At 35.3% G+C, this 14,723-nt stretch overlaps 2 protein-coding genes across 2 annotated transcripts in view; one reads left to right on the plus strand and one right to left on the minus strand.

Moving 5' to 3' along the window:
• Ask1 (apoptotic signal-regulating kinase 1) overlaps window positions 1-14,723 on the minus strand; it is a 53,337-nt gene that overhangs the window by 14,318 nt on the left and 24,296 nt on the right. The window lies entirely within an intron of this gene.
• On the plus strand, window positions 1,104-4,715 carry heca (hdc homolog, cell cycle regulator). The gene is made up of 2 exons (XM_089862774.1): window positions 1,104-4,066; window positions 4,118-4,715. Exon 1 carries the CDS (start codon window positions 1,378-1,380, stop codon window positions 2,743-2,745), a length of 1,368 nt encoding a protein of 455 aa, XP_089718900.1. The 5' UTR covers window positions 1,104-1,377; the 3' UTR covers window positions 2,746-4,066; window positions 4,118-4,715.

The following is a 14,723-nucleotide window of genomic DNA, read 5'->3' on the forward strand; positions in this document are numbered from 1 at the left end:
TATAGAATTAGCTAAGCCTAGGTCTTTTTTCCCTCTCTCGAAAGGGAAGAAGCCAAGCTGGCGTCTGCTCCGATTTAGGACTTATTTACCTTTTCAAAGTTGAAATAAAAGTTCCTGACTAAACAGAGCGAGGGGGATTTAGGCTTAGAGATGATTTTAGCAGTTATTTCAAATCTCTACTCTCCTTAAAGGAAACGGGGTCTATTTTAAGAACAATAAGGGGGAGCCGAGTTGGCTTTATATCCCCTAAAGGAGCCTCAGTCATTTCTCTCTCCCCCCCCCTCGGGAGACTTTAGTAGGTCAATGGGGCCCCCACACTTAAGAAAAAGCCGAAAAATATCGAAGAGGCCCGTTTAATAATCCCAAATCTTATACACGTTGAAAGAAGATTAATTCTAAGGAACAGAGGGAATATTTGGGTTTTTTAGAAGGACTTTGTATAAAATTATTGTCTGGAATTTAAGGAGAGCGGGCCCCCGTTGGCACCGTTTATTTAGGAATTGTAGAAAGTCTAAATAACTGATGGCCAAGCTTACTAAAACTACTACAGGACTTTGCAATGAAATCGTAGATATGTTTGAAATCAGCGTAGGCATATGTAATATATGTATAATAATAGAATTTCTAGGGTCTGGGATGATACAGCGATTAGTCCTCGCAAATGTAAATTTCCTCAATTTCCTTTGATTATAATTTAGTTGTTGGCGTTCGTGCTTCTATCCGTGTAGTAGGAGTGTGACTCCAAGTGTTTCTGAAGTGAAACAGTGATTCTACGAAAAAGAAAATATTTCAATATCCCTTTACAATGTATTTGGTGTTCGTGCTTATATACAGTAGAGAAATATCAGTATATAACCGAAGAATCGCCGCGTAGAGCTGGGGGCTAGCTAGGCCTAACGTTTTCCCTCTCTCGCTCGCTCTCTCTCTCTCTCGGGCTTGTTTACATCCTCCGACGGAGCGCCATACCCCCAAAAGCGGAGCGAGCTCCTCCAATAGGAAGGGAGAACGCGTCGCGTGACATCATCCGCGTACGGGTAGTCCAATGAGGAGGCGAACGCGGCTGTCAGTTAGGGGGTTCCGATAGTTAACGCCCACCGGTTGAAGTAGGATTTGAAGGTTGCTCGAAAAGCCCGAAGTCGTAGTATTCCGTCTCACGCGAGTACAGAAGGCGAGTGTCGAAATTTGCGCGGCGCGCTGACTAGCGATAACGTTTAAATTTTTGGCGTTTAAGTACTTAGAGTAAGGGGCCCACCGCGAAACAGTCTCAGTCGGTTTCGTACATCAGGGTACTGAAAGACACGCTTAACGTTGGCGGCATTTAGGAATCCCGGATTCTCGGTTTGTCAGTTGGGTTGGTTTCGTCATAGCAGCTTAAGAATGCCCCATCATAAAGAAAAGACTAAAGGAGCGCAAGATTACCCGGCGGCGCTTCGGGATGACCCCATCCAGCATTACCAAGCCGTCATGGAGAATTACGACCCGGACGTAACTTACTGTTGCAAACCGGGCGGTTGTCATTTCGCCGACGACACCCTAAACACCAATAATCTCAGCGAGAGCGTCAGAGTCATCTGTAACAACGAAAACTGTCAAGAAGGTAACTACATGCACGCTTTCTGCTTCGAGGAATGGGAGAAATCGGTCCTCAGCTACCTGAGATCGACCGGAAGAGCCCGTAGTTGGAGCGAAAAGCAACGGCTACAGAATCTATGGACCAAAAAAGGGTACGACTTGGCCTACAAGGCTTGCAACTGCAAATGCGGCAAGGGACACATTCGTAAAGACCTCGATTGGGAACCAAACGCCAAGGGAGCCGTCACCCGGGAAGAGGTGAAGAAGAGACGCAACAGGAGAAGGAAAAACGACAAACCTTCTTTAACCCTAACCGGAAGTACCGCCGCTAAGAGCCAGTCGTCCACCAACCAGGCCGGCATCCCCATGATGAGGCTGAGGAGTTCCAGTATGTCCAGTAACGGGTCCGGATCGGGCAGCCCTCCGAGTTCGAGCGAATTTCCGTCACCGACCAACCATCCGAACGCCGCCGAATCGAACGGGGCGTCGAACCAAGTCAATTCCGTGGGAGGTTGCAAGTCCAAGCACCCGTTCTTCAGTGACCGTCGCGAAAGACACAATTCCGGTAGCATCTTCAGTCGACGCCAAGACTATTCTTCCTTCAACACGCTTCCTAAAAACAAAATCAATTCGTACCACATCAAGATGGAAGACGAAGGCAGTCACGGAAACGACGACACCAGATGTTTCCTCCTCTCGACCTTGAGTACCAATAAGGTCAACAGAATTCCGTGCGTGCTGTGCCACAACAACATGATCGTCTTCGATAGATATCCCTTGATCGACGGGACCTTCTTCTTGTCTCCGCGTCAACACAGCAAGGGAAGCGTCCCCATCGGAATTGACGGTGGCGTCCAGTACTTGAACGCCGTCTGTATGGGATGTCTGGAAGGCTGGAACACTACCTTCAAATGCCGATACTGCCACTCTAGATGGAACGGCCGAGACCTGATTTTAGGTAGCATGTACTCCTACGACATCTTCGCGGCGACACCGTGCTGCGCCGAACGTCTACGATGCAACAATTGCCACAAAATGGTCATCCCTCAAGAACACCGTCTGAACTACTTCAGCGATTACAGCCATAGCGTGGCGTGTCCTCATTGTCGAGCCATCGACTTTCATTTTGTCAAATCACTCTCGACGTATCACCGACGAGAAAGGATGGAATAATTCACCGCTATTAAAAGAGAGGACCAACAAACTAAACATCAACATCCCCCTTTTTAAAAAAAAACGGGTTCCAGAAAAAGAAAAACAAAAACAGACGGACATACTTATAAAGACAATAAGTCAGTCCTAAACACGAATTAATACCACACATCTCCGAAGCTCTTCTCGTTCAGAATATTAAAAACAAGAATTCTCAATCAAAGAACTAGAACTCTTGGACGCCGAACTATTTTTTGTTGTCGTAGAAAACTCGTTTTCAACAACAGATCGTAAACAAACAAATAAACACCGTTTAAACCCGAGTTTTCAACAAAAGAAGCCAAAATCAATCAATCAATCAACCACAGAGAGACAGACCAATGTGTAAACATTACGTACGTTAATTTTTCGCGCCATCCAAATATGGTAAACAAACAAACATTTTTTTTACATTAAATATTTTCCCCCTTTAACATAGTGTCAAATATAATTGATATTTTCCATAAACCTACACACTGTTTTTCTTAAATATTAAAAAAAAAAATAATTCACTGGACGTTTTTTTATAAACAAATATTGTATTAGTCTTCGAAAAAAACCATTGCGAATTTTTCGAAAACCACAATAATCCCGTATTTGAGAAAAAAAACAAAAAAAACAAGGCAATTAAATGACAAACTGAGCCTTTTTGAATGGCCCCTTAATCGTTTTTCAAAAATTTAGCCTAAATTATCTCTACGGGTAAAATTAGGTAGTCTTAATTTTAGGTAATGTGTTTTTATACTGAAATAGGATAAATTGTTTTTGTTTTTTTTATTATATGGTAAAAATAATTGGGTATGCACAAAAAACGAGTTGTTTTTCAAGTGTTATTAACAATTGTAACGTTACATATTTTTTAGGCCTTTTTTTTGTGGGTGGGTATTATTTTTCGGTTCAAAATACACCCACCACTTTCATCGCGTTAATTAGGGAAAATAATCTAATTAATATTAAAAAAAATTGGGATTTTTTTTTTATATATATATATATTATGCTTAGTAAAAAGAAAATAAAAAAAATGTTTTTGTTTTGTTTTAATTAATTTAGATTGTTTTAATGTAAATAAAAATAAACAAAAAATTAAATCGCCAATTATGGTCTTGCAATCCCGGTAATTAATTAATTAATTAATTTAGTTTTAATTGGAGAAAATTAAAACTAAGCGCGAGTGTGCCCAAAATAACTAACTATAAAAATTAGTCATAAAAACTTCTTCCAAATATTTAAATAAAATAGGAAAAAAATCCGTTGTTTTTTTAAAGGAACACTGTCACAGAAAATTCCGTTTTATTCTGAATAGGTTATTAAAGGAACACTGACAGAAAAAATAATTCCGTTTTATTCTGAATAGGTTATTAAAGGAACACTGACAGAGAAAATAATTCCGTTTTATTCTGAATAGGTTATTAAAGGGAACACTGTCAGGAAAACAAGTTTGATTCCATAGATAAGTTTTTAAAGGTACACTGTCAAATTTTTCACGTTTTTCTTTCTACCTTATCTTTCATCTAAATGGGAGGGGGAGTAATCAAACATCAGTATCTACTTCTAAGAAAAGAAAAAAAGTGATAGTATTCCTTTAAATATTTTAGATAAAATCTCTTAAATCACTTCCGTTGGAAATTTACCAAAAAATTTAATTGAGGTATAAATTTTTTTTTCTTTTTCTTTTTCTTTTTGAAAAATAAACCCAAAGAATTTTAGCCATTACATATTTCAAGTCGCTTTTACTAACAAGTTAGCTTAGTTTTTAGTTCAAGGACCACTACTAGGGGATAACAAACACATTTATAGTCAAAATAAAAATTTTTCAAATAAAATGAGCTTATATAGTGGTTAGGCAGGCGCACTATAAACACATCGGAGAGTTCGATGCCCCGTCAGAAAAGTAGTACGAGGTTTTTTTTTATGATCTTTTTACATTATACAATATAGGTTCAACGTTTTTTTTTTTTTTTTTAAAAAAAATCTTCCAGCCAGACCGACCCCATATGTTAGTAATAACAAAAAAATTTATAACTTTTAAGTTTTAAGACATAATTGGAACAGATAAATTTTCTTATTGTATTTTAAAAAGTGAAAGTAGGTTTTTGTTTTTTTAACCTATACATTGAGCTCTTTAATTAAAAATAGGTCAAAAATAGGCCTTTTTTCTTTGGAAAATTTGATGAACCTTAAGGTCGGATAATACATAATTGGAAGAAATAACTATTTTAATTTTAAAAGTGATAAGTAGGTACCCAACTTTACCTATTTATTTATTTAGCACTTAAAAATAGGTCAAAAAATAGGTGAATTATTAAATTAAAATTTAGGTACTTTTTATAGGTAATTTTTATGGGTAGATAAATTTTCCCCAACTTGAATATTTTTACATATTACACGGAGCTCTTTGAAAAATAGGTTAAAAATAGGCCAAAGTTTTTTCTTTCTTGTTTGTGGGGAAAGTAAATATTTCAACGGAATACTAACGCACAAACCAATTAGTTTAAACTTAATTAATTATTCAGGAAGAACTGTTTTCGTAAGCGTAATTACTATGGGCCAATAATAAATAAAACTAAATGTAAAGGTACAAAAAAAACATACAATTAAAAAAACAACACCTTAATACAAATTTTTTGAATTTTTGGGGCAAATTTTTTATTAAAAATAAACTACAATAAAAAAACTGTATTTTCTTATTGTGATTTTTAAAATTCAACTTTTTTGTAAAACCAACACCCCTTTAATGTACCTAGTAACTTAAAACATTAACAGTTTTTAAGAAGTCAAATTTATAAAAAGCAAACTTGTAAACCTTAATCTTGTGCGATTTTTAAATTTTTTAAATGTTAATTACGTAGAAAATTAATTGAAATTACTCGGGAATGCACGTTGATTAAATTAAATCCATGTATTAAGTATAATTAATTCATGGTAGTTTTGGTAAGACTTAAAAAAAATGGGACTAGTCAATGGTCAGTTTAAAAATAAAATAGAAGTTCAGAAGGTCAATTAGCTCTAAAGTTATTTACATTTTCCTAACTTAATCTGCCCATATTTCATCAAGTATTAGTCACCAATATCAGTTTTTCTAGCTTAACCTGCCCATATTTCATCAAATATTATTAGACACCAATATCAGTTTTTCTAGCTTAACCTGCCTATATTTCATCAAATATTGTTAGACACCAATATCAGTTTTTCTAGCTTAATCTGCCCATATTTCATCAAATATTATTAGACACCAATATCAGTTTTTCTAGCTTAACCTGTCTATATTTCATCAAATATTATGAGACCAATATCAGTTTTTCTTCTAGCTTAACCTGCCTATATTTCATCAAATATTATTAGACACCTATTATCAATTCTTCTAGCTTAACCACCCTATTTACTAAAATTATTCCTAGTAAACCTTACTTTCTACAACCCACAATCCCTCGCGTGGCGTGTCATCCCCTTGATAAAAATAATAAGATTTCTAACAGTTCTTTTATTATAACTTTCGGGCTAATTATCTTCTGATTGTGAGAGGAAAAACATATTGTTTTTTTGTGCAAAAATTAAAGGTCTACTAAAGTGATAGAAGTGTTTTTTGTTTTTTTGTTTTTTGCGATGGTGAACTTGAAAATGGCGACGGCGCAGAAAGAATATATAAGTATTTTTTCATTATTGAACGAGATGAGAAATGAGAGAGAGAAAGAGAGACAAAGAGACAACTTGATAATGAGGGATAGAAAAAAACCCGACGTCTTTTTGTCTTTTTGCGCGTTTTGGTGTAAAAATAAAAAGAATTATCTTTCAAAACAAATCATTGTTATCACCGAGTTTTGTGTTAGATTATATTTCGTTACAAGAGGAAAATAATTAAAACCATTTTTTTAAAAATAAATATTGATAAATTAAAGGTGATGGAAATTATCAATAGGTACCCTTTTAATAATTGAAGTAATAAGGAACTAATTAAAATAAATTTAATTAATTTAATTAATTAACCAGGGTGTGTACAAGATACTAAGAAAAATTCCGATACGTTTTAAGTTAGAAGTTTTGCATCTTAAACTATATAGTGGTTTTACGTAGTAAATGTTTGGGAATTGTAGTATTTGAGCGGCTTCTCCAACCATAGCTGTCAGTAAAAACATAGTAAGTATTTTGGGTTCATTGAAGAAATAATAAAGATGGAAATTTTAATTTCAAAATTCTTAGTATTTTGACAACACACCTTAGTTCATTAATATTTTGGAGGAAGAATAAAAAGCAAAAATTAACAAATTAGAAAAAAAATTGTTAATTGAAATTATTGAAAAAACGTGAGGGGTTCATTAAAATACCCGGACGAAAAACCAAAAGTATATTATAATAAAAGTTAAAAAAAAACAGAGAAAAATAATTTCAAATATATATAAATTAAATTGGAAGAAAATCAAGAAAATTTCAAAAAAAAATATAACAAAAGGGTGCCTTGCGTTTATAATTTCGTAAATATTTCTATAGGGTTTTGTTTTCTTTTTAAATATTCAGATTTTGTTAAATAAAAAAATATTAAAAATAAAACATTTTTAAGAATTTCTCAAAAAGAAAACAAATGAACATAAATGTGTTAAAAATCTTTCAAGAAGCACTTTATGAAGAAAATAAACAAACCAATCCTATGCAGGTGTTTGCTATAATTATTATTAAAACGAAAAAAAAAAATTTCAAAAAAAAAAACCCCAAGCTTGTAAAATAAATAATCCGTAATTTTTAATTTACCACCACCAATTTTTCCCTTTTCGTAAATATTGTTCATAGTATTTTAAGGGGCTTTGAATGGATGTATTGACCAATGAATGATAAGAGAACCAAAAAATTTAATTGGCTAATAAAAATTAAAAAAACGAAAGTATGACATTACTTATGTACTTTTTTAACAATAAACTTCGTTTCTTAATTTTATACATTGATAATTTGATATTGAAACGAGAGAGAGAGAGAGAGAGAGAGTAATTTTATTTGAAAGGAATAAAAAGCATTTAAAGTGAGTCAAGTAGCCTTAGGCAATAATTTGGAGAGAAAAAATAAATAAGAAAAAATACATGTTGAAATAAAATTAAATGATTATGACAAATTCAATTTTGAAAATAATAAAAAAAAAAAAAAGATTTAAAAATAACACAGAGATTGAGACTCAGAGACCGATTCCCGGGTTATTCTACTACCATTAACTAATTCTTTCCAAGCCACTCAAATAATATAATATCACACCTATTTTATTTCATCCTAACTTTGTTTTGTGTAAACAACTTTTTTTCTTTTCTTGTGTTTTATATTAAGCGATTGATGGGACTTGTAAGCGGACCAAGTCACTCAAAGAATACATACTTGCCATAGCTCAAAGCTAATAACTGCCAGTATATCCTTAATCTTAATTAACCAACCCGATTTATGGGTTAATTAATTTAATTTAATTTAATTTAACATGACCAAAAAATATTTTTTTTAATTAATCGGGAATCGGTCACCTATAACGTGAAAAGTAAAATTTCTTACACCTTTTTTGATGTTTATATTAAAATTAAAAAAAAAAACCAAAATACAACGACAAGTTCGTATGTATGTTAGTTAATATTAAAAAGGCAGAAAAAGGCCTGTGAGTTCATGAATTAATAAATAAACACACATGATAACGTGAATTCATGCTTAAAAAATATATAATACGTGTAAAACGTTAATTTAAAAATAAAGGGTGAACTTCGTTTTTTTCTAAAAAAAAAATATACTTGTATTTGTACTAAAATATTAAGCAATTCTAACAGTATAATAACAAATTTAAACACTATTTAGAAATATTAACATTAATAACCATCTCATTTTACTACCCATTATGTTTTATCTTCCTCTATAGTCTCTTAGCGGCTTGGTTTTCCCCAAAATTAACATTAATAAAACTTGCCCTTCCCTTCAGTGGTAGGAAACTAAAACTTCCTAGCAAGCCCAAGCTACTAAAGGCTAGGAAAGGCAGCTAGCAGTCAGGCCTTTCGGGAACCCTCAGGGTCAAAACTTTAATATAATGACGTAAGGCACGCGATATATCGTTTTGCATATAAACACTGTATTTACAAAAGCCGTCGTTCATTCAAAAGTTAGGCGCAAAGTACCGTTTGTTTATTTACGTTTATCATATCATACAGTACAAAAATAACAATAATAATAATAATAATAATCCCCGTACAGACATTTCAAGGAACTCATCGAGGGATTCTTGGAAAAGGTCCCTGAAAATGTACGGGCCCCAAAAGACCCGGGAAAGGTTGCTTTGAAGAGGGGTTGGGTGGGGGAGGGTATCCAGGGTCCTAAGTTCACGCGCGGGCCTTACCCCTTTAGCTAAAAACAATACAAAAGAGCCTAAGGGGGTCCCCGTTATTCCTTCCCCCCATTCAGCCTCATAATAACTTAAAGCGAGGCCTTGGAACCTTTCAGGGCAGGCTCATCCCTGAAAGTTGTAAACAAGAACCTTAAAAATATCGACCAGGCAACGCGCGCGCGGCTGGTTGGTTATTTTGGAACAGGCGGGAAAGCCAGCTTTTGGCGCGTAGTTGGGTGCGGATTCAGTAGGTCTTTGGGGCGCGCACAGTGTGGAGAAAGCAACGCGCCGTGCTCGGCTGAAACCGAAAGCGAAGAAGGAGAGAGGGCCTGCAGGAAGAGGAAACCTCTCACTCGAAACCGAACCGGCAGCACTGCCATCCCCACCATTACGATCGTGTCGCTCCGCACGTAGGCTATCCAAACTTGTTTACCGCGAAATTTTTAGCGTAACGTTCAGAGAAGGGGCCCCCAATTTTTAACGCGGGAAAAAGCGGACGGTGTACTTATATAGAAATAAAATCTTAGCCCCAATGAGAGGAATAAAATACATAATTTTCCTCATTCTTAAATATATTTTCTTTTAAGAAAATTAGGCTTAACAAGGATTTCCCGCCAAATTAATGTTGTACACGAGAATTTTGTATAGATATCTCGTGAGCGAGCGCGCGCGCGCGGTTTGGATTTTGGCATAGTAGTGTCACCCCTTGTTAACTTCCCTTAAACTCTAATGTGGGCAAAAGCTGGGAGTGAGAATAGAAGATGGTGGTAATTTCCCGCCAATATTTCCAAAGATGATACTGCGATTGCGCCAAAGATGATTTTTTTTTTCCTTTTAAAAAAGGGCGCGCGCGCGCTATCGTTCAAGAAAACTAACTACCGGTACCCCGTCCTTTCTAAACCCTGGGAAAACTGAAGGTTTCGGTAGAGAGCGGAGCAAGTACTTGTACCTAAAGAGAACGGCCGGGACCCGGTGGGTCAATGCCCTCAGTTAAGTTTCCGGCGCGAGGTGGCCTTCTAGGGAATCGGTTTGTATGTATATAAACGTGCCCCAAGGCGAAACGCTACTGGTGACCCATATTTAAACGAAAAAAACTTAACACTCCATCGCCACGAAACCTAAGCACTTTTAAATCATTATTACATGAAAATTTTAGCGTTCCACAAGAATATTTTGACAATTACATCCGGACATAATAATCTGTAAGAAATTTAGTCGAAAGACCAAATTATAAAATCCATCAAAATAAACAACAAATTTGGTATATTTTTCATCGTAGTTGAAGATAAACTAGACTCCTTGAGCTTCTACATTAGAAACCCATTAAAATTAAATATTCGATTCATTCTAAGACGCTGAAACACTATATTTAATCTAAAACCATTCAATCCAAACCCAAGATTCTCTCGCAAATGACTGGCAACCCTGAAGAGCAGTTAAGAACCGGGGGGGGAAGAAAATTTCTCTAGCCCCTTTAGAATTTATATTATTGGTAGAATTGAAGCAATTCACGATAGTTGGTAGAGAAACAATACTCGAAAATCCCGCTGCCGAAATATCTAGGTAATAATGTCTCTGTAACAGAATTTTTTCATAATTGCTGAATTGGAGGTCACAATAACGTTGACCCCGCTTTTCAATCCCGCCTTTCGGTTCCTATATATTCTTAAAGCTACGCCTACGAATTTCTAACTATTATTTCTACCCCCCCCCTGCCATCCCCCTTGAATTGCTTGTTTCATTAAAGTCTGTGTTTTTGTGGTTTGGCTAAATTGATTGCTTCGTTGGAAAACATGTTTACGCCGATGGTTGTACCGTTGCATTGTGGAAATAGATAGAGGGGGATGGATATACAGGTAGAAAATTGAAGAGAGAGAGAAAATGAAGCTCACACCTACATCAGCGGTGGCGGCGGCGGTTTTGTGTACGAAGTTATTTCGCAGTTACGCTTTTGCTTTGACCCCAAAATGTGTCGATAAACTTTACGTTCAGATACTCCCGGTCAAGTTTATTATATGCCAAGGTGATTTTACAATAAATAAAACTTGCGAAATCAAAATTCAATATAGAAAAAATACAAGTTATACGGGAAACATTTATATTTTATATTAATAAACAAAAATATTTCATAAAATTTTTGTAATTTTTTATGAAATTTTACAAAATTCCGTGAAGATTTACTAAATTCCGCGAAAAATTAAATTCCGTGAAAATTTACGAAACTTTATGAAATTCCGTGAAATTTTATGAAATTACATGAAATTCCGTGAAATTTTATGAAATTACATGAAATTCCGTGAAATTTTATGAAATTACATGAAATTCCGTGAAAATTTATGAAATTCCGTGAAAATTTATGAAATTACATGAAATTCCGTGAAATTACATGAAATTCCGTGAAATTACATGAAATTCCGTGAAAATTTATGAAATTACATGAAATTCCGTGAACATTTACGAAATCCCTTGAAAATTTATAAAACCCAAGTAACCATTGCTTAACCTGTCTCTATAGCAACATTATTATACCGCCTTAAGTCCTCAAATTACCTATAGATATTAATTTAAAACCATAGATATGATAAATACATTTAATTATGGCACTTTTGCAGGCAGACCTAGTGATCCAAATAAGGTCAATCACCTTGTTGTTGAAATATCACACCCGCCGCACGTATCAAGGCTATAATAAAGTTCTACGTCTACTTTAAGTCTTTAAGAGTACAAAAAGGGGTGGGAGTGTGATTCTAATTTGCATGCTGATTTAAAGGCCTAGCCTATCTAACCAATGGACGACGCCAAGGCTGCTAAGCAGCCAGATTTATCTTTAACTATACCATGTTTCTTTTTCCTTTTCAATTAAATAACAAAATTCCTCGATAACGATAACAGTTCCCCGATAACAAGTCCTATAATATGTCGGGAACCGGGAAAAAACTTGTTTATTGTCTCTAGATAAATTCATTATCTCTGACTGCTAGCTAATTATAAGTAGGATAGAAAACAACCAGACCCAAATAAAGAAAAATACCGCAAAAACAATTATTTCTGTTGATTCCGTTTGTCTACCGACGCCGTCAATCAGAGTTGGAATTTACGCTATGGTGATATTATTTATTGTAACGATTAAAAGTTTCGCAATCTTAAAAGGGGTATAATATAAATTAAGCGGCGTATTAATAATTAGCGCCTTACGATGGAATTTGAGCTGGTTCATTCCAAGAAGGCATGCCTTTCTGCCTATACCTCATTTCGTAGTCAAACGTGAGATCCAAATTCGCCTATACCTAAATTGGGTATAGCCTATTCAATGAAGTGTATTTCTAGATTATCGCGATGATGTTTCTAATTACGTATAGTTTTCATCTCGCGTTGATCGCTGCCATGCAGAGCCGTGAATGAGCAGTTCAGTTTGAATCAGAACTTGGGTGGGTTAATTGGCTGACAGAGCAGAGGGTCTGACAACACTGCGCTGAAATTAATAATAATAAAACTTTCTATCCTTTATAGTTTAATTTCTTAAAAATTTCTTGTTCTCCAGCTCCCCCCTTTTTTTGCATACTTAAATACATGTTTTTTAAGTCATAACTTTTTTTTCTGTTTGCATAGAAGCCTACACATTATATACTTAAATAAATAAATAAGTAAATAAATAAATAATGAGAGATAGAGGGGGAAAATTTGAAAACTATAAATTATTTTCTGCTTTCTCAAATATGCATAGAGTATTGATACCATTTACGATGCAGGAGGCCTGGCTACTTGGTGGACAAAATGAGGTATGAAGTAGACCTCGCCTCCTGTTGTAAATGGTATCAATCCTCTTAGCCTGAAAACTATGCATAGTAAAACCAGAAGTGAGATGAGACCAGAAGTACTGAGCTAACCAAATTCTTCACTCGGCGAAAGTGAATATTCTTGATAACACACAAACGGTTGGCCCTCTGGTAGCGCTTTCTGAATTTTCCCTCCAAAACGTGAGACGCTCGCGGCGGTAGACGGCCGAACTAGATTCCAGCACCCGCGTCCGTGATCCGCGGCTTTAGGTTGAGGGGAAGGGGGTAGAAAATGTTTTTGGAACTCGAACAATTTTTCTCTCTCTAGTTTTAGCGCGTGGGAAGCGGCATAAAATCCTCAAATTTGTTCACTAGTGCCAGGATCTACTATCAATGCTAGAGCTCTTCACTTCTAGTCTCATCTCACTTCTGGTAAAACTTGAAATAAATGAATCAATAGAGATATTTTAATACCAACGACGTCGGTGGGGTTATAAATATTATTTCATATTTATTTAAATGAATAACGTTTAATATAATTATAATTGCACGTATAATAAAATCCAATAATAGAGACGTATTTATTTTGCTACTTAGATTTGAAATCCTCTCCGCAGTGTGCGTGTCCATTATTTTAAGTATCAGTTATTGTAGCGCTTAATTTAGTAATTTTAGTAATTCCGCCGATCTCAAACATGATTATACTATATAGGATCATATACTGGGCGAATTGCCCCAAGTTTCAAATTCTCGCATTAGCATGTGTTTAACTCTTGGTATAACGCATATATTGGCATACGTTTAAACCCGTTGCCGACGACGTATTATAGGAATATTCGATTCCACCAAAGCGTTTACGTATTCAATATACACGCTGAATATACATGCAGGCAGGAGTTCGCGGTTTACGGGAATTAAACGTATTATTTTAGGGTAAAATAATTCAGAAAAATCTTTGTATGAATTTCATGAAAAGAAAAACTGGGTATTTAGATTGGAACCGGTTGAAATTTTCAAACAATGATAACGATTTTGGTTAAAGCAAAGGTAAGTAATATTTCAAGTTTTTAAATTTTGCAAAAACCATTTTTTTTTCTTTAGTTTATTTTTTTGCTACGAGTCATAAATGAAAGTGAAGTGATCCGGAGAAAGCTAAGATATATGCCTACATACTTATATAGAAGCTTTATTTAAAAAAAAAAAAACCACTAGCACTTTTTCTTTTTGATTATGCCCCAAAGAAAGAACTGGTTTTTCTGTTGGTTCCGTGCTCAACGTAGCACGCCGAATCCTTAATATTATTACGCCAAATTTCCTAACGTCGTCCAGAAAACAAGAGCAACAAGACAAAGATAACAACCCGGTCCCTCATCTTACTGCTAGTGTGAACTAAAGGGGCTAGAGAAATTACCTTACACCGTTTCTTAAGGCTTCACTTTAACCGCAACCCATGACTTGGCTTTGAAACTGAATACAGTCTGAATCGAACAGAATACTACAAACTTTTCATTATCTGTTGTTGTGGATTGCGGTTGAAATCGCACACGTCACAAATGACTGGCAACACTTGTTTTATACTCTCTATAAACCCTATAGGGGATAGGAAATCAGGGAGAGCGCTAGAATTCTAGTGTTTCAAGGTCATTCTAAATTTAATCCCAGACTTAAGTGTTTAAAGCTACGTGGATAAGCCATATTGGTGGATTTCAGCTTTCTCAGGAGTGCATTCAACCCACCAATATGGCCGTGCAAATGACCTCACTAATCCTAGCTCCTCCCCTAACGGTCCGAAAGCTCTACATGTATTTATGCTTGCACCATCACATCAACAAGCCGAAAACCTCTATAAA

This window comes from Phalangium opilio, unplaced genomic scaffold (genome assembly GCF_054372755.1).
Source record: "Phalangium opilio isolate 3A_F unplaced genomic scaffold, DU_Popi_V2 ptg000650l_1, whole genome shotgun sequence".
In the NCBI taxonomy this organism is placed as follows: Eukaryota; Metazoa; Arthropoda; class Arachnida; order Opiliones; family Phalangiidae; genus Phalangium; species Phalangium opilio.

Bases quoted from the DNA above. Each gene is read 5' to 3' on its own strand.
- heca (XM_089862774.1), top strand. From the start codon at position 1,378: ATGCCCCATCATAAAGAAAAGACTAAAGGAGCGCAAGATTACCCGGCG.